The sequence below is a fragment of the Diabrotica virgifera genome, chromosome 1 (assembly GCF_917563875.1).
Source record: "Diabrotica virgifera virgifera chromosome 1, PGI_DIABVI_V3a".
Taxonomy (NCBI): domain Eukaryota; kingdom Metazoa; phylum Arthropoda; class Insecta; order Coleoptera; family Chrysomelidae; genus Diabrotica; species Diabrotica virgifera.
This window is the reverse complement of record NC_065443.1, coordinates 91,600,401-91,625,641: the sequence shown is the minus strand read 5'-3', so window position 1 is coordinate 91,625,641 and position 25,241 is coordinate 91,600,401. Positions and strand designations below refer to the sequence as shown.

The 25,241-nt window shown below is 34.1% G+C and overlaps 1 protein-coding gene across 2 annotated transcripts; it reads left to right on the top strand.

Annotated features, from left to right (window-relative positions):
• Positions 1-876: 876 nt before the first annotated feature.
• Positions 877-24,679, top strand: LOC114333104 (caseinolytic peptidase B protein homolog). Of its 2 annotated transcripts, none has more exons than XM_050642370.1 (8): positions 877-1,015; positions 6,325-6,515; positions 8,828-9,054; positions 11,007-11,121; positions 13,662-13,840; positions 17,260-17,584; positions 21,873-22,069; positions 23,418-24,679. In XM_050642370.1, coding segments are annotated over exons 1-8 (1,551 nt in total). In that variant the 5' UTR covers positions 877-1,013; the 3' UTR covers positions 23,733-24,679. The 2 variants fall into 2 exon arrangements, with proteins under 2 accessions (XP_050498327.1, XP_050498326.1); XM_050642369.1 differs by having other exon boundaries at positions 885-1,280.
• The last annotated feature ends 562 nt before the right edge of the window (positions 24,680-25,241 follow it).

Sequence of the window (25,241 nt, the reverse complement as noted above, 5' to 3'; positions counted from 1 at the left end):
ACATTTAGTTTCAGGTGCTGATTTGCTATTACACGTTAGGCCGCACCTACATTGGATCCGATTTTCTCCGATCAGATCAGATCCGACGTCGGCCGACGTCGGAATAGAAAATAAACCCATAGTATTAAATGGGGGTGCCTACATTGGATCCGTTTTTCTCCGATCCGATCAGATCAGATCAGATCCGACGTCGGCCGACGTCGGAATAAAAAATAAACCCATAGTATTAAATGGGAGTGCCTACATTGGATCCGTTTTTCTCCGATCCGATCAGATCAGATCAGATCCGATATCGGTCGACGTCGGGAGTAGCTTCTCCTATTCTCATCGAGAAGTGTTTGGTTTCATTCCGATTGGTTGCAAGTTGAGTTGCAATTTTAGTTGCAAATTGGTTGCAAGTTAGTTGCAAAATGGTTGCAAACTGGTTGCAAACTGGTTGCAAACTGGTTGCAAACTGGTTGCAAACTGGTTTCAAACTGGTTGCAAGTTGGGGGTTGCAAGCTAACATGTTTAAATATATTAAATTCATCATCTCCTTAACACATCTTCATCGGAACTCATTGTCGGTGGTCGGTGGTCGGAAGATTACTGAACCAATGTAGGCACCCTCGCCGGAAAACCGGTCTGATCGGATCTGATCTGATCGGAGAAAGACGGATCCAATGTAGGCACCGCCTGTCGGATCGGATCGGATCTGGGCCCGGATTACGTACACTCGATACGCATCGTATCCGCCATGTTTTACTGTAGCGCCTTATGGGAAAACATGGCGGATACGATGCGTATCGAGTGTACGTAATCCGGGCCCTGATCTGATCTGATCTGATCGGAGAAAATCGGATCCAATGTAGGTGTGCACTTAGACAACCAACTTTTAAACGGCAAAAATATAACCTAAAATCAAGAATGTCAAGTTTCAAGTTCAACTTTTAAAATTATTTAAAAAATACTTTGTAACATAAACATACAGCATACAGCTTTATTAACAGTTTGATCATGATAAAAACAAATTTATGTAAGTTGTACAAAACGCTTACCATTTTACGATTAAGAAAATTGCACCGGTATCCTTTACAAATCACCGCAAGTAAACAATTTCCAATTGTACCTATTTCTACCAAATATGAGAAAAACGATGATTTTAATTTTCCATTTAAGGTACCATGGGGCATATTTAGTTTAGTTGCAAGTTTAGTGTTTTGTGAAGCAGGCAGGTTAGATCGAGATGAGCAAAGGTTGTTTAAGGCTTGTCTTTTTGGTTTAACCCATGAATTAGAAAGGTAAATTGATTTATTTATTTCGCGTATGGCTTACATCACATTATACAATACGCACCTTTAATAAAAAAAAAAGAAATAACTCAAAAAAAACAGTTTGTGGGAATTTGCAGTCAAAGTTTTTAAGTTTTGCACAGTACAGGTTAAAAATTAATTTCACAAAAATCATAGGGGTTAGAGGAATTCTAAAGGTTGGTGTGGAGAGTTTAATTAGTAAGCTCTTAGATTTTAGTAAATGCTAATCCTCTCGTCTATTGTTAAGGGTGCAAATGTGTTGTTCTTTTGATAGTTTATAGTTATTTCACTTTATGATTAAACATATATTCTGTGCCGATGAAATAATTCTACATGATGCTCTTTTATTGCTAAATGAACTGTCATGTAAAACAAACAATTAGGTTTGTTGCAGTTTTGATGTAAAAACTTTGAGTTGACACTGAATTAATCCTAGTTGTTTCTATATTTTCTTAAACACAAAATGAATTTTCGTTTTCTTTATAATAAAATACTGATTATTCGTTTATTTATCTTTATTAACAAAATTGCCTGATTACAAAATTAAACTAAAACATAAGTAACATTATAATAATACAATGAAAAGATGTTAATACATTTTAAAAATAAACCGAAAATATAAAATAGATTGTTTCAAGAAACTTGTGTGGCTACTCTCAAATATGGCACAACGTTTATCTTAGAAATATGAATTAAAAAAACGATTAAATTATTGCATTATGGGAATAAAAAGAAGGAATCAATCCTTTAGATAGCAATGCTTGCAAATCTTTCCGTTTGTTTGTACTCAATTTTTGTTTTTCTGTATAGGCGGGTTTTAGTGCTATTTCCGTTATTATTCCTATTTTTTTTTTCGTTTGTTCCTTACATCTACCTGTTTATAAGTCTCATCCTTGTATGATGTCTTATAAAAAAATATGTAGGATTATCTTTGTTCACTTGTATTGCTTTGATTTCGTTTCAGTTAACATTTTCTCCCTCAGTATTAATCGTAAAGTTATACCCCAATTCTTCTAGCAAACCTTTTAAATCATAAAATGATTGGTAATTCGTCTCGTGCACAATTAAAGGTGGATTCGATTTTCTAGCATTCCTTGTTAAAGTTACATATTGGCCTGGAGTGTAAATAGATCCAGATTTCAAGCTCTTTTTAACTTCTTTTTCAATAAGACTGTGCACACTATTGGCTTCGTTCTGACTGTGGCCCCTTATTAAAAATGTATGTGTACTTCTCTTAATTTTTAACGTGTACACAGCGAATAAATAGAGCGACGTTATATACTTATTCTTGTTTTGGTCCACAGCAATTGTCTGAATAGAATATGACTTCTTTTTCACCATCGCCCTCTTCACTTATATTTTTTAAATAGGCCTATATGCAAGAACCGATTTCTATGGAGCCTCGTTTTGCATCACATTTAGATCAAAAATAACAGTGTACATTTTTATATGCCTGCTTAGATTCTTTCTGTCAGTTAAATTGTAACAGTTCAGTTTTGATTTATAATAAAATGAAGAACACTGACCTGTATGACATTGCAGCACAGCTAGCTACTCTTACATTTTGGCTGACTTTGTTTGGGTCATTTAATTTCTCAGCCCTACTCCAGTTTTTTTTCTTCTAAATTTGATTTATATTTTTGCTCCAGGTCTTTATTTTCATTAACATTGGAATTGCTGTAGGTATTACACAGATCGCATTGATCTTTTTTTTGGTTGGAAGAAACCGATATTAAATTCAGTAGTAAATATTTTATAATAGGTAATATATATGTACCAATTTCTTTATTGTTCCGCTCTTGTTCTAATTTAAAATCATTGTAGTAGAAATCTCTTGAAGTAGAAACGCGTAGGCAGTGAGATTCAACCCTTGGTATAGAATTAATATGCCCCTTGATGTCGGTTATCAGTTCGGGATCATTTTTTTCTGTGCTTGCCATGTTTTCCTCTTAAATCATCCAGTGCAAAACCATTTGCATCAATCTTAGTCTGTATTGTAAAAATCATGCGGTCAGAAATATCTAAAGTTGATTTAAAAAATGTTTTGCACACTCTAATTTTGACATCATTTATAACAAAATGGAAAGCCTGGTTGCAGCGCCTAGGATTCTCAGCGTTTGTGTACCTGTACTTAGGTTGAATATCATCCATACAAGAATTTATGTATGCTCTTTGCTTTAGCAAACTGCCCAATTCCCAGAACTTGCAAAAAATACCATATCTGTTTGCTGTATTGATATTCTCGGAGCACTTAAGTCTGCACATAGATACGTAAGTTTACTATTATTACGTAAGATACTATTACTGTTTGATAGAAACAAGTAAAAGCCTTAGTTTATAATAAAAAAAATGTGTATTTATACATATATTAAAGTAATACAAATTGAAACTTACTTCTTCCGTAGTTTCACATTTATTATTAACGGGTTTTTCATTAATGGAATTATTATCCAATGAGGAATTTTTCGCTACTAATCCAAGTATTTTTGTGCTCTAGACTAGAAGACGCCACTCTAAAACAAGACAAGAATCTAATTAAATTGGATTATCAAAAAATAAGTACATAAATATCAATGCAAACATCAAACCATTGCATATTAAAAGTATTACTATTACAATCATTATTGTTAATTTTATAATAAAGTGAAACAAGTCAAAAACGTGAAGGTTTCTAACTACCTATCTAATAAAATAATAGTAGAATATTGAAATAATACTTATTGTACTTTAGTAATTTTTTAAATTTTTAATTAGATACTGCATAAAGTTGAAATAATACGGCACATAATAAGAAATAATTTCTACTAAAATGAACTAACTCATAAATGAACTAACAAATCTTCAACTAGTTTTCTAATAAAGTGAAATAAATCTGAAAGAATACACTTTTCTAAAAAGTGATAGCAAATAATATACTTACTCGTTAGTAAAACACAGAATTGTTTCGTATTGTATCACTTTCTTTGAAAATACCGGATATCTTACCTCCAAACACAGCCGGAGTATAACTGAATTCCACCACTTTACGAGTACCGGTTTGTGCAAAGGCGTTAGTAAAAAAGAGCGGGAAAATCATTTATCTCTCTCATTTTCATCATTTTAACCTGGCTGTTAAACGGAACAGGTTCTTCTCGTCTAGTTATTTCACTTTATGACTAAATCTCGAAAACCATGAATTTTGAGTTATTTTGCTTTTTTATTAAAGGTGCGAATGCATTACAAACATATGTCCAGGTTTTTTTTATATATTCTATTGACACTTCAGGTGCACAGTATTCTGCCACTGGATATATCAGGCCAAGAACAGAGGTTCTTAAAGTTGATGAGCATCAACTGTGTATCCCCATGTAGTGCCGTCGAGTTTCTGTATTACATTGTTTTGTGTTTTTAGCTTTGCTGCTGTTTTCGTTGGGTGTTCTCTGAATGCGAATGTTCTGTCTAGAGTAACCTCAAGGTATTTCAAGTATTTGTTGTGTTTCAACAGTTTGTTATTAACATACACTCGTAATTTGCTGTTTGCCAGCCTGTTGTTGAGGTGAAAAGCTGATACTTTTAGTTTGTGTAGTACTTACTTACTTGGTTATAATCTCCATTTGTTAAAGTATTAGCTGAGGATGGATAGGTCATTTGTGAGAGTGACTTCTGCAGCTTCTAACGATTGGTGGCTTGTTGCAAGGTTCCACTCACAGCAAATTCAAACTTCCAAGATTCTGTTGCAGGCATGTCAGCAATGTAGAGGCTGAAAAGGAAAGGGACGAGAACAGAACCCTGTGGAGGGCCATTATTAAGTTTCATTTGTTTACTTGTCTTCTTGCCTATTATTACCTGGAACGTTTGTCAGTGGGTGTGCAGTGGGGACATCTTCAAGTATCCTGTAACTAATTGTATTGAGGAGAAGCTTTTCTAATACCTAATTTATATACCATGCTGAGTAGAGCTATAATGGGACAGCTGTTTTCTAGCTTATCATTTCACCCAATTATCTTTATTCTCTTAAGGGGTCATATACGTTTCTCAAGCTTAAAAAGTAGTCTAAATGTAATGATAAATTGTACGAAAACTATTGGGCTAATTGATTTCATTTTTTTTTTTAATTTTAAAGGTGGACTCTTAAGGAGCATAAAACATATGTTAAAAGTTAAAAATTAATTAAAAACACGGCAGCTGCGTCCAGTGGCGTAGAACGTGTTTTTTTTCAGGTCAAACGGTGGGCATGATTCAGCTTGTAATATTTATCTGAAACAAAAATTGTTTATTTGTTATCATTTTTTAGAGTCATTGTTCTCGTGTGACAAGAGGAATTTAAGAAAAAACAAATTACGGAAATGGTCGAAATTTTAAAAAAAGTTGTAATTTTCACCAAAAAAATTGTCTATTTTTTTATTGCTATTCGAAAATGGTTGAATTTAATCAAAAAAGCTCTCGTCACACGATAGTGAATCTAATTTAGAATATGTATGCCAAAAATGAAGTTAATCAGACGAACGGTTAAGCAGTTATCATGCCCACCGTTTGACCTAAAAAAAAACACATTCTACGCCACTGAACGCAGCTATCATGTTTTTAATTAGTTTTTAGCTTTTAACGTATGTTTTATGCTCCACCTTTAAAATTAAAAAAAAAATGAAATCAATTAGCCCAATAATTTTCGTACAATTTATCATTACATTTAAACTACTTTTTAAGCTCGAGAAACATATATGACTCCTTAAGTGGGAAAGGAATGTTGGAATTGCCTAACTGAAGTAAATTTTTTACTTTATTTTATTTTATTTAAGTATCTATTGATAAAAAATTGATAAAACATTAGTAAAAATAGAGCAGATGATTTTCAAGATAAGCAGAAATCTAAGTATATTTAACATATTAAGCGTCAAACTATATTTTGCGATTGGGTCTGTGGCACCGGAATAAATTATGGTCTACAATATAAATTAACTGATTTTATATTCATCAAGATTCATAGCCTTAAAATACCTAACACTAACAAATAACAGTTAGTAATTCTTAATTTGTACTCCATTTTTAACAGGTTGGCAAAACAGGGTGTAGATCTTAATAGAAGGCACCACTTAGGTTGGACTCCACTTTTAGTAGCTACTGTTAATGGAAGATATGAAATTGTTGAATACCTTTTGAAAAATCAAGCTGATCCGAATCTCAGTGATAACTATGCCAATCCGAATAGAACTGCCAATGAAAAAGGAATGCATCCAATTGAAGGTAAAGATTAATAGCTATTTGTATAACAAAGGAGGAAAGTGCTACTTTTCCTCCCAAGAATGAAGTTTACTGCCCGAAGCGTAGAGGAGTGCAGTAATCATTCGAGGGAGGAAAAGGCACTTTACTCCCATGTTATACATATGATTTTTCCACCTTCCTCAAATATCAAGTAATTTTTTCATTTTTAAATAATTTATTTATGTAACTAAGTGCACACCTACATTGGATCCGATTTTCTCCGATCAGATCAGATCAGATCAGATCCGATCCGATCCGACAGGCGGTGCCTACATTGGATCCGTCTTTCTCCGATCAGATCAGATCCGATCAGACCGGTTTTCCGGCGAGGGTGCCTACATTGGTTCAGTAATCTTCCGACCACCGACCACCGACAATGAGTTCCGATGAAGATGTGTTAAGGAGATGATGAATTTAATATATTTAAACATGTTAGCTTGCAACCCCCAACTTGCAACCAGTTTGAAACCAGTTTGAAACCAGTTTGCAACCAGTTTGCAACCAGTTTGCAACCAGTTTGCAACCATTTTGCAACCAGTTTGCAACCAACTTGCAACCAATTTGCAACTAATTTGCAACCAACTTGCAACCAACTTGCAACCAACTTGCAACTAAAATTGCAACTCAACTTGCAACCAATCGGAATGAAACCAAACACTTCTCGATGAGAATAGGAGAAGCTACTCCCGACGTCGGCCGATATCGGATCTGATCTGATCTGATCGGATCGGAGAAAAACGGATCCAATGTAGGCACTCCCATTTAAAACTATGGGTTTATTTTTTATTCCGACGTCGGCCGACGTCGGATCTGATCTGATCTGATCGGATCGGAGAAAAACGGATCCAATGTAGGCACCCCCATTTAATACTATGGGTTTATTTTCTATTCCGACGTCGGCCGACGTCGGATCTGATCTGATCGGAGAAAATCGGATCCAATGTAGGTGCGGCCTAACTGACAAAATTTATTAGAGCACTAAAACTAACAAGTATATAGTGTAGAGTATAACTGTCAACTATCAAATATAAGTAATAAAAGTAATGTAAACATTGTTAAATTAAAATAACAATTGACTGTTTTTGCCATTCTGTAAAATACAGGGTGCTCTATAAATAAACGTGAAAATGTATAGATACTTACGTAATAGAAATAGATAATAGAATAGGTATTGTATAGGGCATCAATAAGTTATTTCATCAATGACATACCATCACGTCACTTTTACTTTTCCTCCCTAGGTAGGAATAAAAGTACTTTCCCTCCCTAGGAAAGAAAAGTACGACTTTGATCCCTACAACCAGGTCAGGAAAAGTATACTTTCGGTAGAGGTAGGTGGAAAAAAACTTTTTGTACAATTATTAACATGTATTACATAGTCCCATATACTAGTATTGCCTTTAAAGGCCAACCTTTTTAAATGCTTGTTATACTGCTGGCTCATATTATTGTACCATATCTCACACTAAAACACCAATGTGGCCTAGGTTATATACAGTATAGTGCAAATGAAAGGAATAAATTCAACATTTTGTAAGCCGGTGACTTTAAGGCAAAATCTTGAAACAGGTCGGTTTTTATTTTTAAATTATGACTTTTTGACATACCCATATATCATACTAGTGACGTCATCCGTCTGGGTGTGATGATGTAATCAATGTTTTTTTAATGAGAATAGGGATTGTTGCTAGTTCATTTGAACGATTATTCAATTCTGTAGTCAGTAATTTGTTTAATTCAAAGAAAGTAGGTATGTAATTTATTTAATTCAAAATACATTTTACCACTGTCAGAAAACGGAAAAATTATATTTCATAAATAAACATTACTTTCCTCTTAAATTCAATGATCAAACTTCCAATGGAGAGATGAGTGGCAGCTTAAATATTGAACTTAAGAGAAAAGCAATGTTTATTTGTAAAATAAAACATTTTTTTTGTTTTGTAGCAGTAGAAGGATGTATTTTTTTGACACCTTGAATAAATAATTGTGTTAATATTTATATTACTGAATTGAGAATTGAACAACCTGTCAAATGAGCTAGCATACGACCCCTATTCTCATTAAAAAAATCATTGATTATGTCATCACGCCCAGATAGATGGCGTCACTACGAATTTATTCCTTTCATTTGCACCATATTGTATGTAAAAATGGCTTCTTAACTATACATTAATTTTGAAGAAATAACTAAATGGCAGGACTTTATATACAAAAAAACTACAGTATGGGCCTGTAGAGACATTTATATGGGAAGATAGATGGCTGTGAATGTTTTAATGTTTATTTTGTAGTTTTGATGGCAAGGGATGAAGAGTTTTCAAGTTCTTTAAACAATAAGGCAACATTCCTAGGATTTACTCCATTACATTATGCTGTTCTTACTGATAATTTGGACATCACAAAACTGTTAATAAAATATGGTGCCAATCCTATCTTACAAAATGATATGGGACACACGCCATTGACATATGCCAAAGATCCTGAGATTAAACAATACTTGGAGAAAGAGATGTCTGCCGTAAGTTAATTTTCAAATATTTATTTATAATAAAACTTTCAATCGTATTCAAGTTTTAATGGTTACATACTGTTGAGCTAACTGTATGCCTGGATCCTGCGTACCAAAAAAAAGTTTATTAATAGCAAGCTGAAAATTTGTTAATAGCTTAACAGTGTCTAGTCGGACCAACTTTGATGTACGGGAACACTGGAACAGGGGAAGTTTTAATTGTGGAACAGGTTACAGGTTTCGAACGTCGAGACTACGAAAACATCCTATGTATTTTGTCAGACAGAACTTCCAATTGATTTGTTACCCTTTCATTAAACTCTAATGAAAAAATCAGACTGCTATTTACCACCAATATAATTCCTGTCATTTGAGATGTTCTACGTGTCGGACTTATTAAAATGTCTGACATATTTCTCAGACAAACTTTTTTCGTATATTATATAAAGTTAGCTATTGAATAAACTTAAAAACAACCACTACTTTTCACAATCATAAGCTTGTCAGAATGACACGTTCTACAATTAAAATCACGTTCCACAATTAAAACTTTCCCTATTCCAGTGTTCCCATAGATCAAAGTTTGTCCGACTAGACACCGTTAAGCTATTAACAAATTTTCAGCTTGCTATTAATAAACTTTTTTTGGTAATCGGGATCCAGGCCTAGTAGTATTACAAGTTAATTTGCCTTTTTTGTGTATTTTCTAGTCTAGAACCAATCATGATCATGTTTATATTCCCATGAATAGTGTGCAGATTCCTATTCCATTTATTTATCTGCTTGTTTAGTAAATTTTATATCAAATATTGTCTGTTGTTAATTCTAATACTGAGTCCAAAATGATATTTAGACAGATCCCCATACCTGAACAACATGGGAAGATCAGTTTCTCAGTGTTGTTCGAGACGGTCGAGGTCTATTTGAGTGTTTTCAACCTACTAGCGAACCTGCAGTTCCACCCCAGGCTACATAGGGCCAAATTAATCATTTAAGGAACATGACAGAAGGTATTGGAAGGCAGTATCACTACTTGGATTGTATTTACCAGAGCAACTTTGGTTCCCGCTGGGCATATTTGACAGGTAGCTGCAGAGGAGCCAAAGAACCTCTACTACTCATGACCAAATAATGGCACGTCCTGCCTCAGGACAAAACGTGTATACTTGCAGCAACACACTAAATGATGGCCACTTATACTGTGTGTACTTTCAATAAGTAGAACAGATAGTGTCTAGCGTGCATTATTGTGATCACAGTCAATGGCTCTTCATAACTCATTCCATCCTATTACGCGCCTCATGAATGACAGAGACTAGGACCTAGCGGCATTATTTTAGCTGTAGAAACCTTCTTCTGCTTCTTTATTTGGCATCACAACCCTGGATGGGTCTTTGCCTGTCTGGCTATGTTCTTTCATCAGATCTCTCTTGTGCCATTCTTCTCTATTGTCTTATATTCATGGTTTTCAGGTCGTCTTCCATGTCATCCAACCATCTCGTTCTGGTCCTTCCTTTTTTCGTCTTCTTATCGGCTTTCATTGTAATATTTTATGTGCTGTTTTCACACCTTGTCTCTGGACCTGTCTCAGCTATGACAGTCTTTGACTTTTCACAAATCTTACAATATCATACAATACCTTCGGCCAATTAATTAACCTCGTCGTTTCTTCTGATTCTCCTCTGGCTGTAAAAATCTAATCTGCTGCTAATCAGCCCAAACAGCAGTCATGTTATGTTATGCGAATGTTATTACCGGGTTTATGGGAGTCAGTTTAAAAACGGGTCTTCAGACTGGAAATTAGTTATAACACAGGAACAAGTTTTTTACATCTACTTCTAAATATGTTAAAGTGTAGATTCTTTCTGAATTTATTAGATCACATTTTCTATAACACAAAAGTCTATATATGCTTATTTTGATTACTAGTATTAATTCCACATTGACTGCTAATTTTTCAGTTTGAAGAAAAACAAAAAGAAAAAGAATTAGAAGAACGTAGAAGATATCCTCTAGAAGAGAGACTTAAGAAACACATAGTGGGACAAGAAGGGGCTATTGCAATTGTTTCTGCAAGTAAGTATGCGTGTCTTAAGTATTTTTTATGTTACATTATTTTATTCCATAATGTATTAAATGTTATTTCTATCATGTATACTACCGTATACTAATAAAGTATATAGCTTTTATTTGAATACTCTTCTTCATGATAAACCTTTTTTTTTTCAAAACTGAAATTAAAAGAAAATACCACTAAGTACACCAAAATTAGTTTGCGAAAATACTAAGACGAAATTTGCTAGGTTTTAAGAGGTAGTTATTGTGCATTTTTTGACATACAAATAAGAATTTTGTATTCATCATTGGCGCCCATACGGGTAATGGTCTGAATATTTTTAAAGAAAAAATAGTGAATTACTGAATTATTTCAAATTAAAATTATGTTTAAATTCCACAGTTAAAAAACCCCTCTTTTTTATTTTCATATGATGCGCCGTTTTTATGCAAAGAAATAAACATCTTAACGCGTATTTTTCATTTGAATAATCATTATAAAGAACTATCTACTCGTAAGACAATGGTACTAAACTAGAACAAAAACAGAAAATAACGCTAATAAGATTTCAACTAGGCGCAAAGCTACAACAAATGTTCAAAATGACCTCCTTCATTGGCGACAGAAGAATTTTATATTTATCATTGGCGCGCACGGGTAGTGGTCTGAATTTTTTTAAAGACAGAGATAGTACGCCACTGGGATATGTCAAATTAAAAATAATTTTTGAATTCCTCGTATAATTGGTGACAAAAAATATATCCTATGCCTTTTTTCCTATGAGGCGCCGGTTTTATACAAAAAAATACATCTTAACGCTTACAACGTATTCGAGGTAGTTTCCATATGCATAGCTTCATTTTATAGCATAGCTAGTTTATTTCAAATACTTCGTAAACGTTAAGATGTTTTATTTTTTTTTGCATAAAAACGGCGTCTCATATGAAAAAAGGCAAGCAAGATTTTTTGTCGTAAATTGAACAAGGAGTTCAAAAATTATTTTTAATTTGAAATATCTCAGTGGCGTACTATTTTTTTTTCATAAAAAAATTTAGACCATTACCCGTACGCGCGCCAATGATGAATATAAAATTCTGCTGTCACCTATGAAGGAGGTCATTTTAAACATTTATTGTAGATTTGCGTCTAGCTTAAATCTTATTAGTGTTATTTTCTGTTATTGTTCTAGTTTAGTATCATTCCATTAGATAGTTCTTGATATTGTACATATTAATGAAATGAAAAATACGGCTTAATATGTTTATTTTTTGCATGAAAACGGTGCATCATATGAAAATAAGAAAAGAAAGGATTTTTATCAAAAATTAACCGTGGAATTTTGAAAAAAAAAATAATTTTAAATATCTCAGTGGCGTATTATTTTGAATACAAAATTCATATCTGTACTGTATGTCAAAAAATGCGCAATAACTAGCTCTTCAAATCCAGTAAATTTTATTTTTATCGTTCAACCGATCTTGGAGCAATAATTAAATTGGCAGTTTGAAACAACAATTTCAACACACCGTATTGCGGAAATGAAGCATTTGCGGATATACAGTGCCGGCAAAAAAAATCTTTACATTGCCAAATAAATCACTAAATTTGAAGACAATTTGCATGCGTTCTGTCTGCGCTTGGAGGGGAGGGTAGGGGAGGGGATAGCGTACTTGCGACGGCAATTATCTGTAGTTTACGGACCGCTTGGCTTATTTAGGGTATTCTGTTCGTTTGCACTGTAAACAGTTGGCTTTGTGCGGGTAGTCAGTGTTAAATTTCTTCTCATTTACCGCGTAAAGTTTGAGATCGTCAAATTCTAAATTGAACTGACAAATATGGGTCGAAAGAAACTCACAAAAGAGGAGAAGGTTCGTGCTTTAACATTACTGGAGAAAGGAGACTCTGTAATTACCGTAGCACGTGATATTCGTGCTTCAAGAGGGGCTATTTATCAACTGAATGGTTGCAGCCGAACGTTTCAGTTGATAAATAGCCCCTCTTGAATCACCAATATCACGTGCTACGGTAATTACAGAGTCTCCTTTCTCCAATAATGTTAAAGCACGAACCTTCTCCTCTTTTGTGAGTTTCTTTCGACCCATATTTGTCAGTTCAATTTAGAATTTGACGATCTCAAACTTTACGCGGTAAATGAGAAGAAGTTTAACACTGACTACCCGCACAAAACCAACTGTTTACAGTGCAAACGCGCAGAATACCCTAAATACGTCAAGCGATCAGTAAACTACAGATAATTGTCGTCGCAAATACGCTATCCCCCTCCCCTCCCCTCCAAGCGCAGACAGAACGCATTCAAATTTGGTGATTTATTTGGCAATGTAAAGATTTTTTTGCCGGCACTGTATGTTTATCGAGCAAACTGTCATTATTTTTTCAAGTAGAATTGCCCCTTTAAGTTTGTCATACTTATTTAGAAACACCCTGTTGACAAATCATTGACAAACTGGATACGACAATTGTAAATTTAATACATAACCTTTTTTTATACATATTTTACTATTTTTTACTGTCCTGACAAATAACTCCCTCCATGTTGTAGCTGTACGTAGGAAAGAAAACGGATGGGCTGATGACGATCATCCCTTGGTATTTTTATTTTTGGGATCATCAGGTATAGGAAAAACAGAACTAGCAAAACAGTTGGCAAACTACATGCACAAAGGACAATCACAGGCATTCATTAGATTAGATATGTCAGAATATCAGGAGAAACATGAGGTAAGTGAGTACCTATTTGTTCTACTCATTAACCCGGGAGCAGTCGCGCCGTTAGAAAAAATCTAACATTTTGTCCTTTTCCGTTATAACTTGATGACTATAAATTTTGCAACATAACTTTCCACTCGTGCCTCTAAGAAAATTGTAGTAATCCGTGAGAATTTAAAAGAAAAATATATTTTTTTGTGGAATTTATGGCTTTAAATTTAACTAATTAGCTTTAAAATTATTATAAATAGATATTTTTAACGTAACAAGTAAATAAGAATATTATAAAATAGAAATTTGTTTTAAATTCGTATTGTCAGATTTTTTTTCTCATCGCGCTACTGCATACCTGTCAGAAGTGAGCGCGACTACTCAGGGGTTAAGTCACATTCATTATTTGTATTATGTTAACTGATACATTATCTATACAGGGTATAGGTAATGGATTTTGATAAGATCTATGAGTCATGACGATGCAGTGCACATGTTTACGTGTTATTCAGAAGGTCATAGCTCTTGTCAAAATCCATTACCTCTAACGCATAAAGAACTTCTTCTTTTGGTGCCTATTAATTTCGAATATTGGCGATCATTCTGGCTATAATTATTTTATTAACTGATGCTTTAAATATATTAAGTAGTTGTTGTGGAGAACCATTTCCTCAGGTTTTTTAACCATGATTGTTCTTCTCCCAATTCCCCGCTTTCTGAATAGACGCTTGACTTGAAGGATTATTTTCAGTAATTTGTATTTAGTGCCGTTTCTCATTATGTGTCCGAGATATTCTAACTTTCTCCTTTTAATCGTAAACGTCACATCTCTTTCTTTCCCCATTCTTCTTAGTACGGTCTCGTTGGTTATCTTGCCTGTCCATGGATATCCGTAGGATTCGCCTGTATAGCCACATCTCAAAGGCTTAAATTTTTTCTCCATCGCTTCAGAGAGTGTCCAGGATTCAACTCCGTAGTATAATATTGAGAAGATGTAACACCGTAGGAGCCTTACTTTTATCTCTAGATTAAGGTTGTGGCTTTTAAACAGTTTGGCCATGTTGTTGAATGCACTCCTAGCCTTCTCTATTCTACATTTTACTTTTTTAGACTAAGAGCCGCTATAGGTGAAATTTCTTAATCATTTTAGGCACGACGGGACCCTATAACTTAAATAGTAGAACCTAAAAGAAAAGGTTTGAACACTGTGCCGTCACTTTTCAGTGGCACATGCGTCGACAGTGGCGCATCAAACTTTCCACTTATGGACGGGATACATAAATTAAAAAATACCTTCCCTCACTACCAGGATTCAATTTTTTTCATTTATTTAAGTTCTATGTGATTAAGACATAAGATTCATCGTAATTTTAACCCACCACCCCCTTCCCCCTGCCCCCACCATCAAAAACTTTATTTTTCGATTTTATTTTTTTTTTTGGTGGGATGCAATCAATTTTAAAATTTCAAAAAATTCACATGCATAGTTAAGGCTTTTATAAAAAACGTTCATTTTTTATAGACCTGTAGGTTATGTTTACATAACCTCAAAAAATTAAAAAAAAATTTTTTTTTGGAAAAGAATATATAACTTTTTTTTGGGGATAGCTACAGATCTAATGTTTTCTTAGTCTTGTGTATTTTATCAAACACTATATTTTTAAATTTTTTCAGATTTTTCTGTAACGCTGGTCACCTTCAAAAAATCAAAAAACTGTTTTTTAAGGGGGTTTTGGGGGGTTTGAACGTGTTTCTCCCACTTTTAAATATTCTAAAGGAGTCACTTACTTTAAGTTACATATATCCTATAAAATCGGAATTGATTTGATATATTATGAAGTCTATAAAATAGGGAAAATCGCCCAAAACCCCCCAAAAAGCAGTTTTTCGGATTCTTGAAGGTGGCGAGCATTACGGAAAAATCTAAAAAAAAATTAGAAATATAGTGTTTGATAAAACACACAAGATTAAGAAAAAATTAGACCTGCAGCTATTCCCCAAAAAAAAAGTTATACGCTTTTTTCAAAAAAAATTTTTTTTTTAATTTTTTGAGGTTATGTACACTCTACCTACGGGTCTGTAAAAAATAGATATGTTTTATAAAAGCCTCAACTATGCGTGTGAATTTTTTGAAATCTTAAAATTGATTGCATCCCAGCAAAAAAAATAAAAACGAAAAATGAAGTTTTTGATGGGGGGGGGGCAGGGGGAAGGGGGTGGTGGGTTAAAATTACGCTGAATCTTATGTGTTAATCACATAGACCTTAAAAAAATAAAAAAATTGAATTCTGTTATTAAGGGAGGGTACCTTTAAATTTATTTATCCCGTCCATAAGTGGAAAGTTTGATGCGCCACTGTCGACGCATGTGCCACTGAAAAGTGACGGCACAGTGTTCAAACCTTTTCTTTTAGGTTCTACTATTTAAGTTATAGGGTCCCATCGTGCCTAAAATGATTAAGAAATTTCACCTATAGCGGCTCTTAGTCTATTTGTGATTGATCTCATTGGTCGTTTACTATTGTTCCAAGATAGGTAAACTGTTTTACTCGGTCCACTGATGTATTCTGGGTAAGCAGTTGGACGTATCTAATTTTATTTTTGCTGATGACCCAAACTTTAATTGTGGATATATTTACTTGTAGTCCAATTCTTTTACTTACTGCAAAAATAAAGGTGTCATCTCCGTAGCGAATGTTGTTCGCAATTTTCCAAGGTTTCACTAAATATTTCCTCTGAATATATATTAAATAATATAGGTCGGTGAAAGTATATATCCTTTTCTATAACGCCTCGCAGACTCTAAATCCCTTCCGTCGGTTTACAAATCTCCAAGATTTGTTCTTATTGTGGCTGATTGATTTCAGTATAAATTTTGTATTATACGCCGGTTTTTATCATCCATTTGGGCTTTTGCTAGAATTTCCATCATTTTCCGGTGTTGAACTGTATCAAATGCTTTTTGGTAGGCCACAAAGCAGGTGTATATATCGAAAGTCATATCTGTACATCTTTGGAATAATACCTGTAGACAAACAGTGCATCTCTCGTACCTACGCCTTTCATAAATCCAAACTGTGTTTCTTGTATCCTCTCTTCGTATAGCTTGTATGTTCTGCGATGTATAATTAAAACAAAAAAGTTTTAATGCATGGCTTATTAGACTTATAGCCTATATTCTCCGCACTTTTTCACTCCCTGTTTCTTTGGTAACGTAATAGATTCTAAAACTAGCCTATCTTTTGGAATGCTGCCTGTGTCATAGATATTATTGAAGATTTTACATAGTATTCTTAAAGATTCATCATCAAGAAGTTTAAGAAATTCAGACTACTCTGTCTGGTTCTGGAGCACTCTCTTCTTTTAATGCTATTGTGGCTGCTCTTATTTCTGCATAAAGAACTCATATATCTATATTCTATTGAGTATAGTAATTTGTAGGTAGCAAAACTTATTGGAGCCCCTCCAGGCTACATAGGCCACGATGAAGGTGGTCAGTTAACGAAAAAACTGAAGAAATGTCCAAACGCAGTGGTACTATTTGATGAAGTAGACAAAGCACATCCTGACGTATTGACTGTGCTTCTTCAGCTGTTTGATGAGGGCAGACTAACAGACGGTCAAGGCAAAACCATCGAATGTAAAGATGCTATTTTTATTATGACATCTAATCTGGCAAGTGATGAAATAGCTAACCATGGGTTAAGGTTACGACAAGAAGTGGAAAAGTTGAAAACGGACAGATTGGCCATTCCTGATTCAGCAGGTGAATATAGATGTTTTGTATAGTTTTATTACCAAGCATTTTAATCTTCTTCTCTTTCTCTGTCATTTCATAAATATTCTTTTAAATGTACAGCTGGTTCCTAAAAAAACTGATACGACTCTTAGTAAGATTTGATTATTTTGAGCAGTGTATTTGATTGGTCTGACATTATATTATATTTATTATGACAGACTGTCAAAGTCAGTTAAAATAAACAAACGAATAACTGATTACACATGTTAATTCATAAATTGTAATAATTATTAAGGTCTAAATATTTATATTATTTTCAATTTCTGCATTTTATAAAGAGTATATAAATGATAGTTTTCACATAAAATGTATATTAAAGCAAGAATTGTAACCAAATTAGAAGATCTATCTGAGGCAGCAAAACATTTTAACATAAGCAGAACCACAATGGAGGAGACCGGCCCTGGCAAGGTATGGTGAAGTTGTACTGATATTGTACTCCTAGTTTTTACTAAAAACAAGTGGTATTATTAAATAGTTTTTTAAAATTAAAGTGTTTATCTACTAGATACTACTACGTAAGTCATCTATACGTAATTATTACTTTATTATTGTGAAAAGAAAACGTCAAATAATAAATAAACACCACCGTTCAATCATTTTGTGAGGTTAGCTAGCATGCGGTTGGTTTGTCACTTACCAGAGCCGGACTGAAGCTTTCGCCACCGCAGCTAAAATGACTTCACACAATGTAAACACACCTTCCGATCTAACCAGTCCAGTAAATCAACGTTCGAATATCACAAACAGTTATGCATCAGCCGCTTCAAACTCTTTTCCGAGTAAGACACAAGCAATTGTATTTAGTTGTATCGATAATGCTAAATTGCAGGATTATTTAATTCCGTTGGGCAGAATAATCAACCCAAAAAATATTATTTTTTCATCTAGATTATCTCAGAATAGAATCTGCATGTATTTGGCAAACAAAACCGTAGTAGATAATTTCATGCAACAACATGGCTCTATAGAAGTACTCGGCGAAGTTGTAACAGCACGGAGACTTGTCTCTCCAGCAGCAAGACTAGTCTTGTCTGGTGTCTGCCCGTCAATTCCTCATCAAGTATTAGTTGAAGAATTACAGAATATTGGTTTAAAGCTTATTTCCCCAATAACATTTCTGAAAATTAGCTCAACTCTTCCCGAATATAGTCACATATTGAGCTTTCGGAGGCAAGTTTATGTAAGCCCTATAACATCACCAATTCCAGATTCTATTCTAATAAATTTCGACCAAACACCTTACCGCATATTTTTGTCACAAGGTACACTCACCTGCTTTATTTGCAAAAATACAGGACACATATCATCCCAATGCAATAACAGTTCAGTAACGGAATCAACTCATATTGATTCAAACAATGAAGTACCAAATCAAACAGATCCAACAAGTATATTACACAAGTTACCAAACACTCAGCAGTCATGAAGTTATGCATTATCAAATCCGAGCATATCACCTACACCTACAAATCTCCATGACCAAGAAATTACTAATACTCCTACTCATAGCAACACTTTCAGTCATCCACATTCAGCGGCAATACCGTTTTCACAAACTCCTAAAGCAATATCCTCCAATCTATCAGCACCTCTTCCATTAGATACAACTGCAGAAAACTCCAATAAAACTGATACATCACCACAATTTTCCGAAACAACCATTTCAACCAATCTTACAATCAAAACTTCAAGCTCGACTTCTGTCATTACCAATGAGTCTGCTCCAGTACTTCCAAAGGTAATAAAGCCACAACATCTAAGTGAAAACTCTAATAGCACTTGCGAAAACGCAGGTTCTTCATAAAACGCAGTATTGGTGAGATCGATACTCCTCCTTCAGACTCAGCAATTTCATCACAAAATCTGTCTGCAAAACCCAAATCTTCTAAACCAAAAAAACCGCGCTCATCTAAAGTCCCATCTACACGGGAAACTCTTGAAAATTTTATTGATAATCATACCCCACCATTCGTTTTAAATTACCACCAATTGTCCTTACTGATTGATAATGTCCAAGGCTCCCCCGACACTATTAGCGTCGTTAAAGAATTTACAACTGATATGCCTGGTTTACTCTATCTTTTACAAAGCAGCTATCAATATGCAAATGATAGATCTACAAAAACTAAGTTTACAAAACTTCAAAAGAAACTTCTTAACCATTTAGGGAAAGAGATTTCTGACTTACGACAGTGACTCTTCTGTAGATAATTGCTCAGTATCATCTAACTCCGAATCTGTTAACAACATTCAACTCGATACTTCAATGGAACATTGATGGATTTTTCCATCGTCTCCCTATGCTACAGCTTCTTTTATCCGAATATTCTCCAGATATTATTTGTCTACAGGAGACAAACTTAAAGACCAATCAGTTGTACAATTCAAAACATTTCAATTGTTTCCTCAAAGACCGTACAGATGCAGGTCGTGCAAGCGGTGGTGTAGCGATACTAGTAAACAATCTTCTTTTCCGTTTACCCCCAGCATGTAGCACATTTTCAGCTGAACTCTATGCCATATACCGTGCTGTGAAACTTCTTAACGAGCTTACACTCACCAAAGCCCTGATCATAACAGATTCCCTTAGCTCTCTAAACTCATTAAAACACATTTTTCCGAAACATCCTTTTGAAAAGTTGCTAAAATACCAGCTTTCCCAAGCTCATGAACATGGAAGAAGCGTTCAATTTGTATGGGTTCCCTCACACGTCGGAATAACAGAAAATGAAGAAGCTGACAGGACTGCACGAGAGGCAATTTTAAGTGATTTTTCGGAGCCGATAGACAAGTGTGTCTCCAGTGACTTAAAAGCTTATTTTAAAAATAAAGTGTTGTGTTTGTGGCGACATGAGTGGTCTCAATCTAATTCTAAGTTAAATAAAATAAAAAATAATGTGTCTCAGTGGTTTCCATCGTCGCGCAATAGACGAGAACAAATTGCGGTTGCGCGTTTACGTCTAGGACATACCAGGTTAACGCACTCTTACCTTTTCACAAAGTGTAATCCTCCTATATGCGATCAGTGTAACGTCCGATTAACAGTCGAACACTTTTTAATAGTTTGTAGTAAATATGACCAAGAAAGACAGCGCTACAAGATCCCAAACGCTCTACCACAGGCTCTAGGTCAAAACTATTCCTGCGACAATATAGTTAATTATCTAAAATCCATAAACATTCTGTACAACCTGTAGTTGTTTACTTTTGTTATTTATATTTTGTTCCGTCGCTAATAACCTTTTGGTGGATGCGACTTCTTTTTTCTAATAAAAAAAAATGGAAGGAACTAGAAACTCTCGAAAGAAAGCGAGGGTCTGGAAGACCAAAACTATACTAAATTTAGGTATGTAAAAATAATATTTTGTAATATCTCCATCAGCAGTGATGACAGCTTGTAGTCTTGGGTCCATCTGCGTGAAATGAACTATGAAATTGTCTTCTTCAGAGAGCTCTTCCCAAACCTTGCTTTCTTTCGAGAGTTTATTGTTCACTCCATCTTTTATTAATATTAAAAAGGGTTACGTATTTTTTATGGGAAATAAGCCACAATTTTACTAAAAAATGAATTTATTAACGTTTCATATATAATTTATTTATTATTATTATTAATAATTAAATAGTATTTTGTATTTTGACAACGAAACCCGATTTGGGCTTCGAAACGTTAATAAATTCATTTTTTAGTAAAATTGTGGCTTATTTTCCATAAAAAATACGTAATTATAAAAATGCCACAAGGAAATAGCTTCAGAACAACATTAAAAAGGGTTGTTCTGCTTACGTTAAAATGCTTACGTTACGAAAACCATCTTCTAATTTCGTTACAATTCATGAATTTAGTTCTTTGCCAGCATGTGGAGCCATTTGTGAGGTTGAACAGAATAAGTTATCTGACAAATTTTAAGATTTGGCAGTGACATTGACACTATGTAAATAATAAGTTTTTATCCTTCAAAATACACTGCTCAATTTTCTACAAAATACGCTTTAAGAGTGGTATCAGTTTTTTTTTGGAACCAGCTGTACATGGAAAACCGGCAAATTTTATGCCACGGTGCAGCTTTATGAAATTTTTAAAATGGCAGGAAACATGTATTGCAAAATTTTAAAAATTATAATGTCATAATAAGTTTATACAGTTAAAATTCGACAAAATATGTGACGAAAAGTAGCGTCTGTTTCAGTTTTTATGATTAGATCACTTAATTATTTGTTCCAAAATTTTATCTTTTGTTTATTTTCTTCTTAGAAGCCGAGCAAAAAATAAGTGATACCATAACAGTTTCAAGAAAATTCAAAGATGAAGTAGTAAAACCAATTTTGAAGCGACATTTCAAAAGAGATGAGTTTCTAGGAAGAATAAACGAGATCGTGTACTTCTTACCTTTCTCCAGAAATGAACTGATTCAACTAGTTACGAGAGAAATGCAACTGTGGGCACAAAAGGTACTTATATTATCACATTTTCAAATAACTCAATGATTATCTTTTGATTCGTTAGTTTATGACAGTGCGTTCCTGAAAATGGCACAATTCATCTGTGGTATTTATCAATTCAACATCGTATTAGTTTAAATATTTTTCTTAGATTGCTTGTTGTTTAACGTTGTCTGAATATTTTGGAATTTTATTTTCAATCTAAAAAGGTCCTAGCTAGTAAAAGAAGTTGTGTTTTCTTTACTATATATTATATACATACTTTTTTTAAGAGCTGACGCTCATGCTCACTCTAGTGCTCCTACTTTCGCTCTTGGGTAGTGTGAGACTTACGGTACTTCACGCCAAGTTTGCTAACCTGATCTTACCCACTAAACACCTCCATTTCCTACTGCCTACTCCTATCGAATATAACTTCGAGTATGTCGCTTTTGTCTGTGTCCTATTTGTTCAGTTTCTTCTGTTCTTTTAGTTTTAGCTATTTTGTAGCATCCTATTATATTCTACTTTCCTTTTATAATATCCGTAATATTCCTTAAATGGAATTATCTGTTATGGTAAAGTATTCTTTGCTGACTACAGCTTTCTTTATTATGTTCTCTGCTGTGGTCCTTCCTATTTTTTTACCAGCTCTTCCCTTTTCCGGCTTAATTGACTGCATGCAAAAATGCATTTGTCATCCTATATCCCAAAATTCTGCATCGATCGTCATTTGTCGTATTAATTGTATCAGTATATGTAGGTTCTAAAAATCCATGGCCCGTCAAAAATAATGTGAAATAAAAATTGGTATGTCTAAATTTACAATTTATCCAGGGCTCAATGTTGGGATGGGCGTCGTCGTCCAATTTGCTTCAGTTCTTTCTCTCTGCCACTTACCACCCTGTTATTCCCCTTTGTCATCATTTTCATGTACCTACTTCTTTTCTGTGGTACTTTCTTTCAGATTGAAACCGCATACAGTTGATTGTTCCATTGAAACCTGCTGCATCAGTTGTCTAATCAGGCGGCAACTTTCTTTAAGAGTGAAATATGTACAAAATCTAGCCTCGCAATTCAATGTGCCTCAATATTAACCGCTTTCACATGGATAAATGTTTTTTGAAAAATATTTCCTGTTTTTTTTTTATTTCAACACGTACTTACTTTAAAAACATGGCTTTATGGTACGTCTTTTATAACTCCTAAAATTAGGTGGAATATATTTTGATACATGTCGTTTGCATCTATCTTGGTGGTCTTTGGCTTTCTGGATTTTATCTGAAAGACTTGCTCGCCGCTCTTGCGTCAGCCATATCTACAACTCTCTCGTATTTTACGTTTATTAATATTTATAAAGAACGAATTACTGTTTTAGGCAAAAGAAAAGCATAAAATAGAAATAAGCTGGGACAGAAGCGTAGAATCAGCTCTAGCCGACGGCTACGATGTGAGTTATGGTGCTAGATCGATCAAATATGAAGTTGAGCGTCGTGTAGTCAACCAGCTGGCTGCTGCGCACGAGCAGGGCTTCATCGGTAAAGGATGCGCAGTTCAGGTGTGCGCGTCGTGGCCAGAAAACTCGGATTGCGCTGAAATTAAGCTCAAGGTTAAGCGAAGCGGGCTAAAGGATTTCGTGGATCTAGATCATTCAAGGTTGTCGTTAAAAAATTTGTCATCGATATTTAAGTAAGACTAAAAGAACAGTAGAAGTGTTAAATGTACTGGTACTGGCATATAGAAGATAAAGTAGTCAAAGTTTGTGAGCGTTAAAGCATTTTACAAAGTAGCAGTATTAACCTGTTCTTCATTTTTCAAATTATAAAATCATGTTTTGGTTGAAATTATTATGATGTTTAAATATAGCTTCTAGAAAACCCAAAAATGGAAAATATTAATGAACTTCCAAGTTTCTTGTTCAAGTAGTCACTTAATTGCTCAGAACGGCACAAAGTACTATAGAGATCATAACGGCACAGAAAGACCAAAAAAACTGAAAACTTATAAAAAGATATTTATTGATGAACAATTGGCACATTTAATATTTTTTTTTATGTACTAGTATTTACATTTGACACTTTCTGCTTGAAATATTTGTCGTTAAGATATTTAGGATTTTGATGAATTTCATTGTGATATATTTACATCCATATATAAGGACAAGATAAAATGTTTTTGGTTTAACGCTAAAAATAAAATTATTGTTTCTTATACTACGACTCCTGGTTCAGGAGGTGCACCCAAAAATTATTTGGATTTATTCGTAAAACGGACAAATTTTTTTCGTCGTAATATTCGCTTATGGAAATCATCTTGATTTGTTTTTTGCTTATCGAAATTATCTAAATTTCAATTATAGCGGAGGCGTCTATGGGCTCTGACGTGACCTTTTTAACTTGTCCTTGTCAGAATATTGAGCTACTGTAATACAAAAATTGTTGCATTTTAGTTGTTACTAACCTTTTTAAGTGAAATTGGTTAATTAGGTTTTTCGAATTTGGATATTTTTTGGTTAAAACTTTACTTTATTAGAAAAATATATTTCTCCATATAGTCTAGTCATCATTTATTAAATATTGAGATGTTAAATATATATTTTTTGTTAGCTTTCAATAAAAAACTTCCAAGTGTAAAACTTAACCTTAACCATAGAATTCCTTAGATTCCATATTCATTCAGTTGAAATTACTTATAAAGTGGAACCTGAGTAACTCGTAACCCAGTGTATGCAGGAAATTTTGATATCTGCACTTTGTACTACGTACAGATTTAACCTGTTAAGGCATGTATCAACTATGTTCGGAACCTCTTTTGCTCCACGCCCCTGCAACTGCTCCATATAGTGGATACGTTCCGCTCTATACGTTTCGCACTATGTGGAGCAGTTGCAAGAGATTCGCGAACATAGTGGATACCTTTAGCTTTATGTGAGAAAATTTGTTCCCACCACAATTCGTGAACAAATTAACACAGTTGTACTCTATTTTTTACGAGAAGTTTGTGCAAGATTTTAATATTAGGCAAGAATAACACATTACTACAATCAGACCGCTTGTATTTAGGTGGATCAAGAAGTTTTCGCTACAGTTTCTATTAAGTGTGGTGTCAGACATAAATGTGTTATGTCACCGACATTGTTTAATGCCCACCGCCATCCAATTTTTGAGAAAGCGTTAAATAATCAATATCCTAAACCCATAAA